Below are 19,594 nucleotides of genomic sequence, written 5' to 3'. Positions count from 1 at the left end.
ATCTAATGCTGAATCTGACTCCTGCAGTCACACTCCATTGCCTCGATGAGCTTCTGCTTGTGGAGGTATTGCCTAACCAGGTGTGCTATGCTCAGTTCTGAAACTTCTGGTGAGAGCTGCCAGGAAGTAACAGATGAAACTCAATGGCAACAGTTGATTTAAAATCCCCAAATGAAGAAAGTGGTAATAGAATCTGTCCCCAGGGAAGGAGAAAAGTTCATTGAGGAAGGTGATACTTCATATTTTATACCTATGCTTGTTTTACTTAATTCAGAAATTGAATTTAAGGTGATGAATTTAGGAGTTCCCGTTGTGGCGCAACAGAAATGAATCCGATAGGAACCATGAGGTTGTGGGTTTGATCCCCGGCCTCACTCACTGGGTTAAGGATCTGACATTGCTATGGCATAGGCCGGGAGCTTTAGCTCCAATTCGACCCCTAGTCTGGGAACCTCCATATGCCGCCAGTGCGGCCCTAAAAAGCAAAAAGTGATAAAATAGATATAAACATTTAATAAAATATATCAAAATGAGAAACAAACTGGAGTAGGTGTAAGTTTAGCAGAGGGATGGGAAGAGGACCCCCATCCAGACCTTTTTTTTTGGTGAAAAACAGGAGTGGTTGTAATGCTTCAGGTATCAGGACCCATCTATGAGGCCACCTTCCTACACAGACCAGCCTCAGGAAGGAGGAGGTATGCATGTCCACCAAGAGCCTCCACTCTTGACAACCACTACCCAAGAGTCAAGGAAACAGAGAAGCAGAGCAGGGCAGAGACTTTGATAAAAGGCAAAAAAATGAGATGCAGAAAAAAACTACAGGAAACCAGAGATGGTGTTGGAGGGTATATTAGAGCCTCTATTGCAACAAGCAAGTGCAAAGCCCTGCCTGACCTTCTGCTCTCAGAAGGTTGTATTTCTAACTGGTATTTACTATCCCTAGAGGCAATGTCAAGCCATGGAAAGAGCTTCAGCAAGTCAACCCCTTTGCAGGAAGCTCCAGACCCATGGTTCCAAGGTGGGAGTGAGATGGTTGCCTCCTTCCCACTTTGGGGAGCCTCCCTCAGTGCCTGGTGCTGCAAACTCGGGAGTCTTGCAGTCCAGTGGGAAATTACTATAGACAGACAATGAGATCAGGGCATAAGTGTCTAACTACTTGGGTCATGCTCAGACGGCTTCAGGGAAAGGAGGGTGATGGGAACTGAGCTCTCTGGGTTGAGTTTCTCAGGCAGTCCCGGAGGAGAGAGAATGGCCAGGATGAGCAAACGTCTAGTTCTAGTGAGAGAAATTGACTTAGAACCTAAACAACCCAATCCAGAGACATGTACTAGAGAGATTAGGAGATAGAATATCGTTCTTGGTCACATATGTGGCTCCCGAGTGACAGAAATGGCAGCGTCTCTCAAATATCACAGTTGCCACATCTCAGGCAGTGACCTTGAATATCATCATTTGGGTTAATAGATCAAGAGGCAGAGGGTCACTTAGGTGGGTAGGTAGCGAGGGATGAGTAGTTTCAGACCACACAGTGAGGTTTGAGCAGGGCCCACAGACTTTAACGCCTAGTCTGATGTCCCCAAGTCCCTACGCTGCAAAGTAGGCCGCTTGGGATTACCCAGCAACTTGAGATTTGGTGACCCGGGATACATGGGGGGTGGGGGGCAATGTATCCAGAGGAGAGAGAAAGGAACCGGGATTAAAGGCCGCCGCTCCTCAGGCTACCTCGAGAAGGAGAGAAGGAAGGCAGGGTAGCCGCGGTTCAAGCAAGGTCTTGACCCCTGCCCCCAGGATGCGTTCCTGCTGGCCTGCCTGTTCGAGGTCTGGGGCTTTGGCTGCAGACAGATTAGGTTTGATCCGATTAGAGTCTGGGAGGTCCACTTCGCTCCCTTGCCTGGCGCTGGCAGAGCCCGCCCCGCCTTCATGAGGACTCGGAGACCTCCTAGAGACCTTCGTGCGCCCCTGGTTCGGCTCACTGCCACAGTGCGGGCTCGGGCTTCCGCCCCCTGCGGCCCTTCTGAGCCCCGCCTAGAGCCTGCGGGTGTCTGGGCCCCCGCCTCTATGCTCGCCTCGAGGCGGGTGGGTTCCTCGCGGGTGGGGGGCCTTGCCAGCCCTCTACCGGGAGGGGCGGGACCGCGGCCCCGCCCCGCAGGTCTCCAGCTAGTGCACCTGTCGGCTAACGCCATGCGCAGCTCTGTGCGCCTTCCCCCGCTCTACTCCACGTCCATTTGTCTCCGCGTCCAGAGCCGGGGGTCTGTCTGTCCCCCTGGGCAGGCGGACTGAGCAGGGCCGGCGTCAGAGCTACGTGCGGCGGGGCGGGCGCGGCGGGCGGGGTGGGGGCGGCGCTGAGCGCGGCAGCGGCGGCGCGGGAGGCGGGGAGGCGCGGCGCGCCGGGGACAGCGGCGGACGGCGGTGGCGGCGGCGGCATGCGGCTTCTTGCGCTGTCCATCGGGGGCTGAGACGGCCGCAGCACGGGTGGGAGGCGCGGCGGCCGGCAAGCCGAGGGCGCAGCCAGACAGGCAGACCGCTGTCAGCGGTCGGGGCGCCGCGCCATGGGCCAAGCCGAGGGCGGGGGCCCGGGGCGGGGGCCGCCGCCGCTGCTGCTGCTTTTGGGGGCGACGCTGGTTCTCGCCTCGGGGGCGGTGCCAGGTAGGTACCGACAGCGACTGGGACCCCAGCGGCTCTCGCGCCCCACCCTAGGCCAGGGTCCCACTAGCTTCGGGTACAGGCGGAGTCCGTGAGCTGTGGCAAGGGGGCGGGGCAGCGCCTTGCCTGCAGCGCGAGCGGGGGAAGGAGGGCCCAAAGAGATGGGGTATTTGGGGAGACTGAGTACTGGGGCCGACCTCGACCTGGGTGTGCAGACCGAGCTGTTGGCTGGGAAGGGGGCCTGGTAGGCGGGGCGCGAGGGTGAGACTTCGGGGCGGGACCTGGAGGTGATGTGGAGCTGGAGGGTGCGAGTTCGGGGCGGGGATTGGATGGGGCGGGGCCCTAAGGGTGAGACTTGTGGGCGGAGCCTGAAGGCGGAATGGAGCTTGGAAGGTAAGACTCACGCCTGGGGTTGGAGTTGGGGACCCCCTCGTTAAATTGTGGGTGGTGTCGGGGGCGGGGCCTGAGCGGGGAAACGGTTGGCCGGGTAAGTTCCCTGGCCTCTGGAACGGGCTGGGGGCGGGGCTTAAATATGGGGCGTGGCCCTGGGAAAGCTTGCTTCTGAGGCTTAGGGTTGATGGAGGTCTGAGAAAGCAGCAGCGGCTGCAGGGGCGGGACGTGGCCCAGGGCCCTACCACGAGTGCTGCCCTGACGCCCCGCGTGTCCCTCCCTCCCACAGTGCGCGAGGCCCGCAGCGTCGTCGAGGCAGAGGAGCAGGTGAAGAGCGTTCTGACGTGGGAGCCTCGTGGTAACTACACCGGGGAGAAAGACGGCCCACCAGCAGCTGGAGAAGATGAGACCTCGCGGACTGTGCCCCATGGCGAGCACGACGTGGTGAGCCCTGGAATTGGGCCAGAGGAGGCGCTGGAGGCGTCGGCTGCCGTGACAGGAACAGCCTGGCTGGAGACTGACACCCCAGGCTTGAGTGGAGTGACTGCAGAGGCAGGCAGTGGAGACACCCAGGCACTTCCAGCCACGCTCCCGACTCCTGATGAGGCTCTTGGGCAGTTGCCATCCACCGCCACCCCTGAGGCTACAGAGGCCAGCGAACCACCCTCCTCCACCCCTGGCGACAAGCTGAACCCAGGCCCTGAGGTACCCAAGGAGAGCCCCTTGGAGGTTTGGCTGAACCTGGGAGGCAGCACCCCTGACCCTCATGGGCCAGAGCCCACGTACCCCTTTCAGGGCACACTGGAGCCCCACCCAGCGTCAGACATAATTGACATCGACTACTTTGAAGGATTGGATGGTGAGGGCCGTGGTGCAGACCTGGGTAGCTTCCCTGGGTCGCCAGGTGCCTCAGAGCACCACCCTGATCCTGGAGGAGAGACCCCTTCCTGGAGCCTTCTTGACTTATACGATGACTTCACTCCCTTTGATGAATCTGATTTCTACCCTACCACATCCTTCTATGATGACTTGGATGAAGAGGAGGAAGAAGAGGAGGATGACAAGGATGCAGCAGGAGGTGGAGACCTGGAAGATGAAAATGACCTTCTTATGCCCACAGGGAAGCCTGGTCTGGGGCCTGGGACAGGCCAGCCCACCAGTCGGTGGCATGCTGTCCCTCCACAGCATACTCTGGGGATAGTCCCTGGCAGCAGTATTGCCCTCAGGCCCCGCCCAGGAGAGCCAGGCAGGGATCTGACCCCAAGCGAGAATGGCACTGAGTGCCGCAATGGCTTTGTGCGACATAACGGTTCCTGCCGGTCAGTGTGTGACCTCTTTCCAAGTTACTGTCACAATGGCGGCCAGTGCTACCTGGTGGAGAACATAGGGGCTTTCTGCAGGTAAGGGCATAGTGGCAGATGTCCAAGGGCTTGTCAGAGAACTCCTGAAAAGTGCACGGGAGGTAGAAAAGAGGATGTGACAGACACAGCTTCCCAGAGGTTATTAGTTCACAGGAGTCCCAGGTCAAGAGGTGGTCACAGTAAATCTATAGAATTACGTCTTAAATATACTTCCTGTCACCTCAGAAATAAGGTTATGTATTTCCTCTAAGTGTTGCAAGGACTAAGTTTACCAAACCAGTGAACTGTAAAGGGAAGATGAAGGGAGCCCACTAAGGAGTTTGGAAGAGATCTTTGCTGGGTTGGGAATGAGTTCTTGGCAAATTCTGGCTATACTAGCAGAAGGAGTAGGCCCTTAAACATACTGCGAGGAAAGATAACTACTGACCACTCCCTCTGTGCCATGTGTGTGGCAGGAGGAGGGTCCTGTGTCCCTGTGGGGCACATGTGCAGACTGTCACATGAAGTCAGAGTGAGGCCCTTCACATTGGGAGCAGACCCAGAGAGCAGCCACTCAAACAGGTCAAGTCAAGCAGAGTGTTTTCATGGCAAAGCAGATGTGGTAGGTTTTCTCAACTTTGGGTAGTAGCTTTTCCCCCTAAAACTGATTGTTGTCTTCCTGGGGATACCAAGCCCAGCATGTTTCAAAAACCCAGAGAGTTTCCGGTAAGAATAAGGACATTATCTGCAGCCACCATCTCATGCCTCATCAGTAATTACCTGCCCTCATGGTGAGGTACTTAACCTGCTGGAGAGCTCACTGGCTTATTCAGCAAGAAGTCAGGGGTGAAGGTGATGTGGGTGGTTTGCTTTTCTCCCATCCTTTACAGGTCCTAGAAGTGGTGTGGAGCTCTCAGATTCCTCCAGGACTTGTTTCCATTAGTCCTAGAAGGAGCATTTCTGTAATTTGGGTGTCTTTTTAAAGTGTCATTCCCTGAGTTTCTTTTTCATGGGTTTTTTTTTTGGGGGGGGTGGAGGTATGTGAAGTATTCAAATTTGGTAAATCTTAATGATCTGATAGAAGAATAACACACAGAGTGTGAATGCTGTGCCTTTGGCATTAAAGTTTGGGTTTCAGTTCCTTACTGTAAAGTTATTTCCTGTAAATGACCATGAGATTAGACCATGTAAAAGACCATGACTCTTTTTCTTTTTCTTTTTTTTTTTTGGCTACCCCGCGGCACATGTATCATAGGCCAGGGATCAGATACCAGCCACAGCTGCCACCCATGCCACAGCTGCAGCAACTCTGGATCCCTTAATCCACTGCCCTGGCCCAGGGGTCAAATTCACATTCTGGCGCTCCAGCGGCACCGCTGATCCTGTTGCACCACAGCAGGAACTCCTAGAGTCACTTTTACAGGATGTGTCTGTGTGTCCACACAGTTCTGATTGGAGTTGTCCACCCATTGCCAAAAAGAAGAACTGTAATCAAGAAATTATGATGGAGTTCCCGTCGTGGCATAGCAGAAATGAATCCGACTAGTATCCATGAGGATGTGGATTTGATCCCTGGCCTCGCTCAGTGTGTTGGGAATCTGGCGATGCCATGAACTGTGGTGTAGGTCACAGACATGGCTTGGATCCTGCTTTGCTGTGGCTGTTGACGAAGGCCGGCAGCTGTGGCTCCAGTTCGCCCTCTAGCCTGGGAACTTCCATATGCCCTGGGTGCAGCCCTAATAAGCGAAAAATAGAAAAAGAAAGAAAGACAGAGTTCCTGCTGTGGCTCAGCAGAAACAAATCTGACTAGCATCCATGAGGACACAGGTTCGATCCCTGGCCTTGCTCAGTGGGTTAAGAATCTGGTGTTGCCATGAGCTGTGTACACCAGTAGGCCAGCAGCTATAGCTCTGATTTGACCCCCTAGCCTGGGAACCTCCATATGCCGCAGGTGTGGGCCCTAAAAAGCCAAAAAAAAAAAGGAAAGAAAGAAATTACAATGATAAGACCTTGCTGCTTGGTTAAAAGATACCAGAAATATGGGGAAACCCTGTGATTTTGCTCCTCAGATTCTAGTTGAAGGGGAACAACAGTTAAGATTTTAGCTTGAGAGCTATGGAATCTCTGTGCAAAATCATTATCTTTCATCCTGTTGGAGGCCTGAGTTTTCACCTTCAAAGTAGTCTGCCCATCGGAGTGTGAGATTTAGAGCCCTTGCTGCCTCTGGAGAGCTAAACCAGTTCCCAGAATGTCCTGGAGCCCTCAGGGGATTCCCAAGTGAAAGAGTAAATGTGTCCTCACTAAGAGCATTGCTATGCTGCCCATAGATCCTCCAGTGGGGCCTGCCTCAGGAAGGCTTCTCCACAAGCCCATTCCAGCTCCCCTGGTACAGCTTCCATCCCAGGATCACACTGGGCTTCACTAGCGGAGATTCCTCCTTGGCGGGTACACTCAGGGCTGGCCCTGGCTTGGAAACTGTTTTGCATTCCACTCACAGGAGGCTGCCGAGCCCTTGGTTGCAGACTGCAGCATGCCTTTGTCTCTGTCACCCCGACCACTGCAGGGAAATGAGCAGAGCTATACGGAACTTCTCTAGAGTGGTTGGTTAGAGGGGTCTTCTTTCCCTGCCATCCTCCAAAAGATTGCCTCCCATGACTGCAGAGGGGCAGTTGGAAAAGAGAAAATTCCCTGCTAGCCACATCTCCCTGCCCTGTTCTAGGTGTGGTGTAGTAATTCTCCCATGCATCATTTCCCTGTTTCTAGACCCCTTTCTCTTGTCTGTCATTCACCCTGAGGTTCATGTCCTCCCTCCTTTGCCTGCCTCTGTATCCTTCCACATCTTTCCTCTTTGAAGCAGCCCGGTTCCCATGGAAACAGCAATGTCATTGGAAGAGTTGGAGCCTGGGAATGTCCCCAAGGGCAGGAGAAAGTCACTCAACAAAAGGACAGAAACCCACCCAGAGGGTTGATTCTCACTATGCTTTCATGACAGTTCTCATGGTAATAGGACAGGAAGCTTTAGGGGCAGCACTTTGGGGGCTGCAGAGATAGGAGGAGAATATACATCTGTCTTTGTGCTTGTCCTTGTCTGTCGCTTCTTTCTTTTTCAGTGTACCACGTGAACTAGATGGGACTGCAGAGCAGTAAGATAGCTTTTCATGTGTAGGGCAGATCCTCCTACTTTGTAGCGATAGCTCCTGTTGGCCTTGTTTTTCTTTTATTTTTCACCAGAGCCCAGGGTCGGGAGTTGGGAGGAAGGGTCTGAGAGATTACTATGATTGTGCTCGCTGAAGGGGAAGTCCGGGATTCTCCTCCCTCCTTGGTTACTTCACAGTTGTATGGATGACCAGCTGGCTTAGTTTCTCAGCACCCTGGTTACCTTATTTGTGTCATGGACCTCAGAGCTGGCCGGCCCACTTCATAGTAAAGAGGAGGTGGTTATACAGACGAGGCAAGAATAGCGACCATAAGGTCTGCACAGATGGGGGTACCACAGTTCCTCATAGGAACAGACTGTTGCGGGAAGTCCTGGGGTCAGGAGCCAGAACCTCCCTGTGGCCACAGCTGCCTACCCGTCACCTCAGTCCCACCCTGTTGCTGCTGTAGGTGCAACACACAGGACTACATCTGGCACAAGGGGATGCGCTGCGAGTCCATCATCACTGACTTCCAGGTGATGTGCGTGGCTGTCGGCTCGGCCGCCCTCGTGCTGCTCCTGCTCTTCATGATGACGGTGTTCTTCGCCAAGAAGCTCTATCTGCTCAAGACGGAGAACACCAAGCTGCGGAGGACCAAGTGAGTCTGTGGCAGCCAGCCCCACCCCATCTAATCTGGGGAGGGGGATGTGAGGGATTCCGGGGCCTGCTCACCATCCCAGGGTGGGTTTTTCATACCAAAGATCACCCAAAATGATCCATTCCTACCCAGAATGTGCTGGAATTGCAGCAGAGACTAAGCCCCTGGGGGCTGTCCAGCACCATCCCCAGCCCAGGGATGGAGGGTGCTTAGAGTAGGGCAACTCCAAACTCTGCTAAGTTACTGTACTCAGTCCCCACCCCCACCTAACTGTACCTGCTTCCCAGGTCTTTGACCGCCAGTGGCCAATGTGAGGATTTCACTCACAGATCATCGTGAAGTGACTCCAGCTCCCTTAGGTCTGCTGTCACTCAGTGCCAGTTCTTCCTCATTGAAAGGGTTTAGCCCTGCAGTGCATTGCTTTTCAAACTTGTCAATCCTTGGAGTTCCCATTGTGGCTTAGTGGTAACGAACCCAACTAGTATCCATGAGGACACAGATTCAGTCCCTGGCCTTGCTCAGTGGGTTAAGGATCTAGTGTTGTCATGAACTGTGATGTAGATCGCAAATGAGGCTCAGATTTGGCATTGTTGTGGCTATGGCGTAGGCTGGCAGCTATAGCTTCAATTCGACCCCTAGCTTAGGAACTTCCATATGCCACAAGTGTGGCCCTAAAAAGCAAAACAAACAAACAAACAGAAGAACTTGTCAACACTTGATCTAGACAGAAATGCAAGGGACTCAAGGATGTGCTCTTTGCCTCTTCTGAGTTGAATGTGGGGGTGGCGGGGCCTGGGCCTCATTTCCTCTGCTATTGACTGTAAGGGCCATATCAGGATAGAGTCTCATTTTAGCCCTTTTCTCAGCAGAGGAGTGACTCCTGTGTACACGTGAGAGTCAGTATGCATTTACCCTTTAAGTCTTGGCCTTGAACAACACTCAGATGTGATCCTGCACACTATAAGACTCCCTCTTATTGCTAAGCAAAGTAAAGAACCTTCAGAAGTGTCACGCAATTCACAAAAGGAGGAGACTAGAGTTCAGCTTCCTTGGGGACCAAGAGACAATTTATGCAAAATGCACCCTCCCCCTCCTTCAACCTGTTGTCCCATTAATCCCCGCCCTCTCCCCGAGACTCCCTCCAGAGAATGTGACTGAAGGACTTGCCTTGGGTCCTGGGAAAAGGACAAAACACCATCTGTTGCTCCTTTGCTGGGTAAACTGTGTGATGTGCAGATGGCGGCAGCTCTCTGCAGCCTTTCAGCTAACCGTCGTGGGGCTGCCAGGGCCTCTCCATTGTGCCTGTGCGCTGAGGCAGGGCTGTTTCTGTGCATGTGATTACAAGCCAAGGCCCTGGCTCCTCACGCCAAACCCAGTGTCCATGGGGTTGGGGGGAGGGGACCACCTATCAGGGCAACTGCTGTTGATAATGGGGAGGCCAGGAGCAGCTACCCAGGGAGTGGAGAAGTTAGAGCTGAGGCCAGGACAAGGCCTCCTCCTAGGCCTTCCTCCTGTAACTGGTTATGTGTTTTGCACAAAGCATGGCTCCTGCAACACTTTAGCTCAAAGGCTGCCTCCCCTGTTTCCCTCTGCATACCTTCTTTCTTTCCCAAGCCGGGTTACTGCTCTGAAAATGCTATGTGTACCCAGTGCACTACAGATACTGATGAAGTTTATTGATTCTAAGATTCACATTATTTTTTGTATAGTAACATTTCTGAAATTGAATTGTGCTTACAGTCACTGGCATCTTGTAATCCCTGTTGGCCAGATGGCGGTCATGATGTAGTTGTAATTATCTGGCATGCAACAACATGGTCATAGCTGTTCGTATCATTGTCAGTTCTTCATCTAAAGTCTAAATGAGCTACTTAAAGCATATAATAAAAACTTTCATTTTTTTTCTCAGTGGTACATCAAATAGTGGCACATCTTATTACAGTCTGTGGCATTAGATGAAATACAGTACTTGACCTATGAAGCTTCTATCAGATTTCCCCATGATGGTTTCACTTATATTTTCCCTTCTCTCTTCTGTCCTAACCAGCAAATTCCGGACCCCATCTGAGCTCCACAACGATAACTTCTCCCTCTCCACCATTGCCGAGGGCTCTCACCCAAACGTAAGGAAACTTTGCAACACTCCCTGTACCTCCTCTCCCCATGCCCGTGCCTTGGCTCACTATGATAATGTTCTCTGTCAGGTAACTTGTGTTCTTCACATCTGCCCTTATGCATGCTTCAGCCCCTGCCCATGTCTCTTGTCCTGCTTCAGAGTGTGGAGCCACTTCTCAGAGCTCTGAGGATCCGGATAGGGCGACCGGTTTGGGTGGTGAAAATGGGAATAAAAGCATGATGGTGTATCACTTCTTGACAGGCAAAGTTATACAAAGTACAGAAGATCTGTTTCCAGAATGATGCATGATTTTTAGCTTCATGTAGGCTTTAGAAGTCTGATTTTTTGTCTATTTTCTATATCAAGGAGAAAGGCTCTGCTTTCATTGCTAGCAAATCTGCTGGTGATTGGAGCAAATGGTAGTTCTTTCGGTTGAGAGGAAAAACTCCTGGATGGCTGGAAAAACAGTATCTTTGACACTGTTTGAGGACCCTTGAAATGAGCAGGTTTATATACACTGGTTAGGGCCAAGGTGGCTCAAAACACTGGTGAACCTTAAGTTTAGGGGTAAATCTATTCTTAGGAAGATGAGCTCATAAATATCAATTAAAATCCAGTAAAAGACTAAGCCATTTTCTTTTTTTATTTTATTTTATTTTATTTTATTTTATTTTTTGGTCTTTTTGCCATTTCTTGGGCTGCTCCCGTGGCATATGGAGGTTCCCAGGCTAGGGGTTGAATCGGAGCTGTAGCCACCGGCCTACGCCAGAGCCACAGCAATGCGGATCCGAGCCAAGTCTGCCACCTACACCACAGCTCATGGCAACACCGGATCCTTAACCCACCTAGCAAGGCCAGGGATCAACCCGAAACCTCATGGTTCCTAGTCGATTAGTTAACCACTGAGCCATGACGGGAACTCCCCTACTTTTTTTTTTTTAATTATAGTTGATTTGCAGTGTTCTGTCACTTTCTGCCCTACAACAAAAATGACCCAGTTACACATATATATACATTCTTTTTCTCATGTTATCCTCTATCATGTTCCATCAAAAGTGACTGGATACAGTTCCCTGTACTACACAGCAAGATCTCATTGCCTATCCACTCCAAATGCAATAGTTTGCATCTACTAACCCCAAAGTGCCATTCTGTCCCACTCCCTCCCTCTTCCCCTTGGGGAGAACCTCAAGTCTGTTCTCCATGTCCATGAGTTTGTTTCTGTTGTGTAGATAGGTTCATTTGTGCCATATATTAGGTTCCAGATATAAGTGATATCATATGGTATTTGTCTTTCTCTTTCTGACTTCCTTCACTTAGTATGAGAGTCTCTAGTTCCATCCATGTTGCTGCAAATGGCATTATTTTGTTCTTCTTTATGGCTGAGTAGTATTCCATTACAACCACATCTTCTTAATACATTCATCTCTCTATGGATATTTAGTTTGTTTTCATGTCTTGGCTATTGTGAATAGTGCTGCAGTGAACATAGGGGTGCATGTATCTTTTTCTTTTGTTTTTTGTCTTTTTGCCTTTTCTAGGGCCACTCCCACGGCATATGGAGGTTCCCAGGCTAGGAGTCCAATCGGAGCTGTAGCCGCCGGCCTACACCACAGCTCAGGGCAACGCCAGATCCTTAACTCACTGAGCAAGGCCAGGGATCAAACCCGCAACCTCATGTTCCTAGTCAGATTCGTTGACCACTGAGCCACAACGGGAACTCCCATGTATCTTTTTCAATGAAAGTTTTGTCTGGATATATGTCCAGGAGTGGGATTGCTGGATCATATGGTAGTTCTATATTTAGTTTTCTGAGGTGCCTCCATACTGTTTTCCATAGTGGTTGTACCAATTTACATTCCCACCAACAGTGTGCAGGAAGGTTCCCTTTTCTCTATACCCTCTCCAGCATTTGTTATTAATGATAGCCATTCTGACCAGTGTGAAGTGGTACTTCACTGTACTTTTGATTTGTATTTCTTTAATAATTAGTGACGTTGAGCATTTTTTCATGTGCCTGTTGGCCATCCATATGTCTTCGTTGGAGAAATGTCTATTCAGTTCTTCTGCCAATTTTTCATTTGGGTTGTTTGCTTTTTGCTTTTGAGTTGTCAGAGTTGTTTGTATATTTTGGAGATTAAGCCCTTGTCATTGCATTGTTTGCGACTATTTTCTCCCATTCCGTAGGTTGTCTTTTTTTTTTTTTTTTTAATGCTCCTTTTGCTGTACAAAAGCTTGTCAGTTTGATTAAGTCCCATTAGTTTATTTTTTTTTTTTTTTTTTTTTACTGTCTTGGGAGACTGACCTAAGAAAACATTTGTATGGTTGGTATCAGAGAATGTTTTGCCTGTATTCTCTTCCAGGAGTTTTATGATGGGTTGTCTTATGTTTAAGTCTTTAAGCCATTTTGAATTTATTTTTTTACGTGGTATGAGGGTGTGTTCCAGTTTCATTGATTTACATGCTGCTGTCCAGTTTTCCCAGCACCACTTGCCCATTTTATATTCTTTTTTTTTTTTTTTTTTTTTTTTTTTTTTTTTTTTGTCTTTTTGCCATTTCTTGGGCCACTCCCCCGGCATATGGAGGTTCCCAGGCTAGGGGTCGAATCAGAGCTGTAGCCGCCAGCCTACACCACAGCCACAGCAACGCGGGATCCGAGCCGCATCTGCGACCTACACCACAGCTCACGGCAACGCCAGATCATTAACCCACTGAGCAAGGGCAGGGATCAAACCTGCAACCTCATGGTTCCTAGTCAGATTGGTTAACCACTGCACCACGATGGGAACTCCCCATTTTATATTCTTTAGACCATTTTCTAAAGCCCCTGGCTTACTATGTTGTCTGGACCAGACTAACCAGCTCAAATACTGGGTGCTATCAGAGAGAATTTCAGAAATAAAGCAAAAACCATCCAACTCCCAAATTGTATCATATCCAAACCCAAGAATTATGTACATGACACAGGGTCCATATCTCTAGGTAAATGGAGGGAGTGAAACTAAGACTTTTCCAAAGGAAACAGTGGACTTTAAGAGGAAATTTTGAAGAAGTTCTTTGAAAGAATGGACCATAGAATATGAGAGCTCACAGGGGCCTTAACAGTCTAGGCCAGTGCTGTCCAGTGGAACTTTCTGTGAGACAGAAATATTGAGTATCTGCACTGTTCATTCAAGCAGCCTCCAGCTACCTCTGGCTTCAGAGCCTCAGAATGTGGCTGTTGCTTTCATGTTGGACGGCACAGATTTAGACCACTGTCTTCTTTTTATAGGTGAGGAAATTGTAGCCCTGGAAGGAGAAAGAGAATAATAGTACATGAGACCTTGTTCACCAAACCGCAGAAAAGAAAACTTGGCCTGGTAGAGGAGGAGCAAAGGGGTCAATTTAAATGAAAAAGGAAAGAGGCTAATTTAGGATAATTTTTTAAAGTCTTTGATATAAAGAATAGAGAAAAAAACAGTATTTTACGTGGTGTGCACCAAGATATTAATTAGTTCAAGATGGGCGTAATAACCAAGGGAACAGATGTCCTGTAACTTTTGAGATTGATGAACGTATTAATCAACCCACAAGGATAGAAGATGGGCCTTCTCTTGGGACACCTCATCTCTCCCTTACCCAGCCCCTTGCAGTGATATGCATTTAGTCATCATTGATGAACCACTAGTGAGTGAATGGTAGCCTGCACAGGATCTTCCAGTTCCACTGTCTGATCTGCCATTTTGTACATGTGGGGCCTGCAATCAGGGTGTTTATTTTCCACGGAGTACAAGGGTCCTTAGCAAAATTTCTGACTCATGCCTTTCTGGCACCCCTGGTGTGCCCACCTTTCTTCTTCACAAAGATGGAAGAGAAGGAAATAGCTCCTCTTAGAGGTCTTGGTTGCATGAGCCAGTACAAAGATTCCCAGCTCTTGGCCGACTCAACTTTGTGAAAGCAAGGCATTTGTCCATGAGAGTTGCCACTGACCTTGAATTCAGAATATGGCAAAACAAAAATGGAGTGGAGCAGGGTGGTGAGCCATGGTGAACTCTGCCTGAGAAGGGCCACGGGGTTGTCTGGGCAGACCCCGGGCATCCCGCAGCAAAGCGGTACTCTCTGGCTCCTCCTGGATCTTGAGGGCCGTTTCCACCTGGCATCGTTCTCTCACCTTGTGCCCCAGGGACCTCCTGTCTTCTCTGCCAAAGTGCCGAGCATGTGAGGGAGTGACTCTTTTGTCCAGCAGGTAGATTCTCTACAAAGTTCCTATATAATTCCTTCCACCAAACCAAAAGTCAGGGTTGGTAACAGTTAAGATCTTGTGGGTGTGGACGTTAAGACTGTTGCCACTCTATTATGAAGAGGAGCCCTATCCATCACTTCGGCCACTGCAGTGATTGCTTACGAGTGATGCTAGCAGCAGGCTGAAGTGAGAAAACCTCTCAGCGAATTGGGAGCTGAAATGAGGACTCTGAGTCATGCCTACTCATTGAGTCTCCCCATCCCTCTCCTTTCACCCCTCGGATTTCCTCACTGGTTTCAGTGTCTCCTAAAATTTTGGAGAGTTTTATTTGTCTTAGTAGAGGGGTTGTTTCTTTTACAGAAGTAAAGGAGATTGGGTGGGTCATTTTCCTACCCAGTTCCAATCATCTCTACAAGTGACACTCCAAAAAGATTTCAAACCAAAAGCATCCTGCTGCTTTGGACCTGGTTGGGAAAAGGTCCATGGCTGGTGTCTGAGTCAGGGAGCTTGTCTTTTCCCTGCATGCATGGCCTTGGGCTGCTCTTTGCCCACGTCCCTGGACTTTCCAAAGCCTGTGACTGCTGAGCAGGTGACTGAGTGTGTATGGGTCTCGTGTAGCTGAGCAGCAGCAGCAGCTAGCCTCAGAGAGGAACTTCAGGAAGGAATAAAAAAGCCCACAGCTCCTCAGCCCCTGCTGTGAGATTTTCTGGGAGGAAGGGTGAGTGCGTAAGAAGCTGGGCACACACTCTCTAGCCATGCAGTGTGAACCCACCTGAACTCCACAGGCAGACTGCCCAGTCACTGAGAGCCGCCCTCATCTGTGCTGTCAGGGCAGTGTTGTGGCTGTAACTTGGTCCCCCTGAGATTTGATGAACCTTCCAGGATGTCCCTTAGTGCTTCCTACTCCCACCCCAATCCCACCCCATTTAAATCTTTCTTACTTCCAGTCTCACTTTCTTGCGTGGATGTGGTAAAGCACTGACTGCCTGCCTGCTTCTGACAGTGATTTTTGTGTCTGGACAAGTAGGAGTCCAAGCCTGAAGCCCCAGCTGAATGATGTCCACATGACTGGGGCACAATGCCAGGAAAAGTTCCCAGGACTTAGGCCAGAGGGAGGTCTAGTTCCACCAGTTCAAAGGTAGATGGGCCTGGAGTTCCCGTCGTGGCGCAGCGGAAACAAATCCAACTAGTAACCATGAGGTTATGGGTTCGATCCCTGGCTTCCCTTGGTGGATTAAGGATCCGGCATTTCATGAGCTGTGGTGTAGGTTGCAGATGCGGCTCGGATCCCACGTTGCTGTGGCTGTGGCTGTGGCTGGCAGCTGTAGCTCTGATTTGACCCCTAGCCTGGGAACCTCCATATGCTGTGGGTGTGGCCCTGAAAAGCAGAAAATAAAATAAAAGGTATATGGGCCTTCTGCTGAGGGATTCAGCAACCCTAGGCTGCACAGGATGGAGTTCTAGAGGAAATACTTGGGCTAGAATAGCTCCATCTTGGTCCAGACAGGCCCTCACATGTTCTACCTGATGGAGGTGCTTAACTTGTCTAATAGTGTTGCTAGGATACCTGTGTTCCTTATTTTTAGGATCTACCTCTCTGGCCTGTTGGTCCAGAAAGCAGCTTTCTTTTTTTTTTTTTTTTTTTTTTTTTTTTTGTCTTTTTGCTATTTCATTGGGCCGCTCCCGCGGCATATGGAGGTTCCCAGGCTAGGGGTCGAATTGGAGCTGCAGCCACCGGCCCACGCCAGAGCCACAGCAATGCAGGATCCAAGCCGCGTCTGCAACCTACACCACAGCTCATGGCAACGCAGGATCGTCCACCCACTGAGCAAGGGCAGGGATTGAACCCACAACGTCATGGTTCCTAGTTGGATTCGTTAACCACTGCACCACGATGGGAACTCCAGAAAGCAGTTTTCTCATCCATCCAAATCCCACAAGCCCTCAAGAGGCCAGGTTTAATTTGGGTCTCCACCTTCATGGCATCACAGCTCTGACACCCAGATCTATAAGAATCACTAAATCCCCTTTTCTTCACATTTTGAGAATATCTCTGTGCCCTTGTATGCTGCTAAGGAGTGTGTGACACTGGGCGGGGTGGGGGTGGGGGTCTGTTATCTTGAAAAACATGAAAGTGAGTTCCATCCTTGTAAGAGGAGAGGTGAGCATAGGCCTTGTTTCAAGTTTTGCTGTGCTCCAGAGTCCCTTCTACTCAGGGTTCCATACCCCGTGTCTTCCTCCAAACAGTACAGTTCTGCCTCATCTAACTTCCCCTTCCATAAACCTGTGTGGGCGTGTAGAGATAATACACTTACTTTATCAGACATATTGTTCCATCCCAGCAAATAGGCATTTATGCCATTGAAGAGTTTTTTCTAAACCTCTTCCAGCAGTGATAGAAAATATTGAGTGCCTGAGGATGCAGTGTGCAGCTGCCTTAACTGAAATCTGCCTCAGCACTGGAAGAAGTGCATTTCCTCTTGTGCTTGTCTCATGGGAAGTGGGGAACATGTGTTCTGCTGTTGTCTGTAAATCATTCCTCAGGTATTTTATTTTATTTTTTTTATTTTATTTTTTCTGTCTTTTTGCCATTTCTTGGGCCGCTCCCGCGGCATATGGAGGTTCCCAGGCTAGGGGTCCAATCGGAGCTGCAGCCGCCGGCCTACGCCAGAGCCACAGCAACACGGGATCCGAGCTGCGTCTGCGACCTACACCCTCAACTCACGGCAATGCTGGATCCTTAACCCACTGAGCAAGGCCAGGGATCAAACCCGCAACCTCATGGTTCCTAGTTGGATTCATTAACCACTGAGCCACGACGGGAACTCCTCCTCACGTCTTTTAAATTGCTCTGTTTGAGCTGGTTTTCTGGAGAAGTGCTAAATAAGGCTGGAGCAGGGGACACATGACTGATCTTTTTTTTTTTTTTTTTTGCCATGGGCTACAGCAGCTTAATGGGGGATCTCAGTTCTTGGACCAGCAATTGAACCCCGGCCACCGTGGTGAAAGCCCCAAATCCTAAACACTAGACCACCAGGGAACTCCTGGCAGTGATTTCTATATGAACAGAACATTTGAACACCCATAACAGCCAATGTAGGCCTGGAGCTTTGTTCTAATTTCCAACCAGATACACTCCTGACCTAGGGCCATTATGGATCAGACTCAGTAGCACGCAGCATGGACAAGAGCTCACAGTTTTTTGGAGAATGCCCTGGTCCTTAAGCATGATGAGTACCTTGAGTTTTGGAAGTGGTTCAAGCAAGAAAAGTCTGAGCTATATGGTCAGAGAGGGACATTACCCTTCTTGCCACCCATGAGACTGCCTGGGTGGCTACATGACCTCTTTGATCAGCAAAGTTCCAGGCACCTATATTAGCTATTTAGGTCACCAGAGAAAGAATCGAGGCCCACTGATTTGCCCTGGGTAAAATCCCCTCAGGTAGTCCTAAAGGAAAAGGGGGGGAGTTCCCTGGTGGCCCTTCAGTCAAGGAGTCGGCATTGTCACTGCTATAGTATGAGTTTGATCCCTGTCCCAGGAACTTCGGTATGCTATAGGAATAGCAAAAAAAAAAAAAGAGTGGTGGGACAGCAGAAATTGTCTTAAGAGTCTCTGAATGTGGATTTGGAGGACTGTGTGCTGTGTGGGTTTCCTTTAACAGGCAAATCAACTCAGGCTCAGGACCTTGTCATAGGGCGGCAGGCAGCAATATGGGTAGGCAAGGAGGAAGAGATAGGGAGATAGGAAGAAGCTCATGCATCTCTGGCCTTCAGTCAGAGAACGTGTATTTGCTGTGGGGAGAGGGGCCCAGCTTTGCCAGGAACAGCTCTGCATCTGACCACAGTCCTGTTTGTGTCGCACTGAATGCAATGACAAGTCATGCTCCTGATCAAGACTTTTTTGGGAGAGCAGAACTCAACAGGTTGGAGGGCCTTGGAAAGGGGCCAGGCAGGCCGAGCAGAGCTCAACCACAGGTGAGGTTTTAGAGGGACCGGCCAAGTGTCAAAAGGGACAATTCCTCCTCAATCTCTGCCAAAGAGAAAACCTCAGATTGGCCTCCATTAGAGGTATTTGTAATCTGATCACCTGTCAAGTTTTCATCTGTATCTGGCCAGTGTTTTTGAGGATGATATTCCTAAAAAGTAGCTGCTAATACATCATTTGGGCTCATTCAAGTCTCAGAGCTCTCTTCCTTTTTTGCAGTCTTGCTTCTTTAAGCAGATGGAAAAGCCTGAGATCATTACTTGATCCCTCTACCTACTATCTCCTTCCCATCCCTCCCTCAACCTTTTTTTTTTCTCTCTTCCAGGATGATTCTAGTGCTCCCCACAAAATCCAGGAAGCTCTCAAATCCTGCCTGAAAGAAGAGGAGTCATTTAACATCCAGAACTCCATGTCACCCAAACTAGAGGGTGGCAAAGGTGACCAGGCCGACTTGGAGGTGAACTGTCTTCAGAACAACTTAACCTAAAGCAGAGCAAGGAGAGAGGAAATGGGGGGTGGGAGGGTGGGGGAAGAAGCATTATCTCCTCTTGTACAGAGTCTATTTCTTGTAACCATTTGTTAAACTCCTTTCTTTTTCTGATCTCATGGCATGCTTTGGTGTATTTTGTACAGGAGGGAGAAACACAAAATAAGCCAAGAACCTGAACAGAATTGCATACGTTGGATTGTTTTGTCTGTGCTGTCTATATATTGCTTCTGCTGCTGTGATTTCTAAACCTATGCTGTTATTCCACTGACTTTTTTTTTTGTACTTTGACCCACCTTTTTTTGAAATACCAGTAAAAAAAAAAAAAGTTCTTGAAATAAAACTTTTTAAAAAGCCATTTTCCTGATGTCATTGTGTTTACTTCCTACCTGTTCTTGTCAGTTTGAGTTGAATTCTTGCCTTCATTGAAGATACATACTTACACATACTTGTGGCTGCCGTAATGAAATACCACAGACTAGGAGGCTTAAACAACAGACATTTATTTTCTAAGAGTTCCAGGGGCTCAAAGTCCAAGATCAAGGTGCCATCAGAGTTGATTTCTGGGGAGGCCTCTCTTTCTGGCTTGCAAACAGCCACCTTCTTGCTGTGGTCC

General features: G+C 49.6%; 1 protein-coding gene across 2 annotated transcripts; it reads left to right on the top strand.

The window, feature by feature from the left end:
* CSPG5 (chondroitin sulfate proteoglycan 5) lies at positions 2,380 to 19,336 on the top strand. Of its 2 annotated transcripts, XM_021068732.1 has the most exons (5): positions 2,384 to 2,646; positions 3,323 to 4,433; positions 7,980 to 8,168; positions 10,216 to 10,291; positions 18,817 to 19,336. In XM_021068732.1, the coding sequence occupies exons 1-5, from the start codon at positions 2,550 to 2,552 to the stop codon at positions 18,976 to 18,978; spliced, it is 1,635 nt and encodes a 544-aa protein (XP_020924391.1). In that variant the 5' UTR covers positions 2,384 to 2,549; the 3' UTR covers positions 18,979 to 19,336. The 2 variants fall into 2 exon arrangements, with proteins under 2 accessions (XP_020924392.1, XP_020924391.1); XM_021068733.1 differs by lacking the exon at positions 10,216 to 10,291 and having other exon boundaries at positions 2,380 to 2,646.

This window comes from Sus scrofa, chromosome 13, assembly GCF_000003025.6.
Source record: "Sus scrofa isolate TJ Tabasco breed Duroc chromosome 13, Sscrofa11.1, whole genome shotgun sequence".
Taxonomy (NCBI): domain Eukaryota; kingdom Metazoa; phylum Chordata; class Mammalia; order Artiodactyla; family Suidae; genus Sus; species Sus scrofa.
This window is presented reverse-complemented; position numbering and strand designations above follow the sequence as displayed.

Coding starts and splice junctions, on each gene's coding strand:
- CSPG5 (XM_021068732.1), top strand. CDS start 2,550: ATGGGCCAAGCCGAGGGCGGGGGCCCGGGGCGGGGGCCGCCGCCGCTG. Junction 2,647..3,322: donor CGCCTCGGGGGCGGTGCCAG/GTAGGTACCGAC, acceptor TCCCTCCCACAG/TGCGCGAGGCCCGCAGCGTC. Junction 4,434..7,979: donor AACATAGGGGCTTTCTGCAG/GTAAGGGCATAG, acceptor TTGCTGCTGTAG/GTGCAACACACAGGACTACA.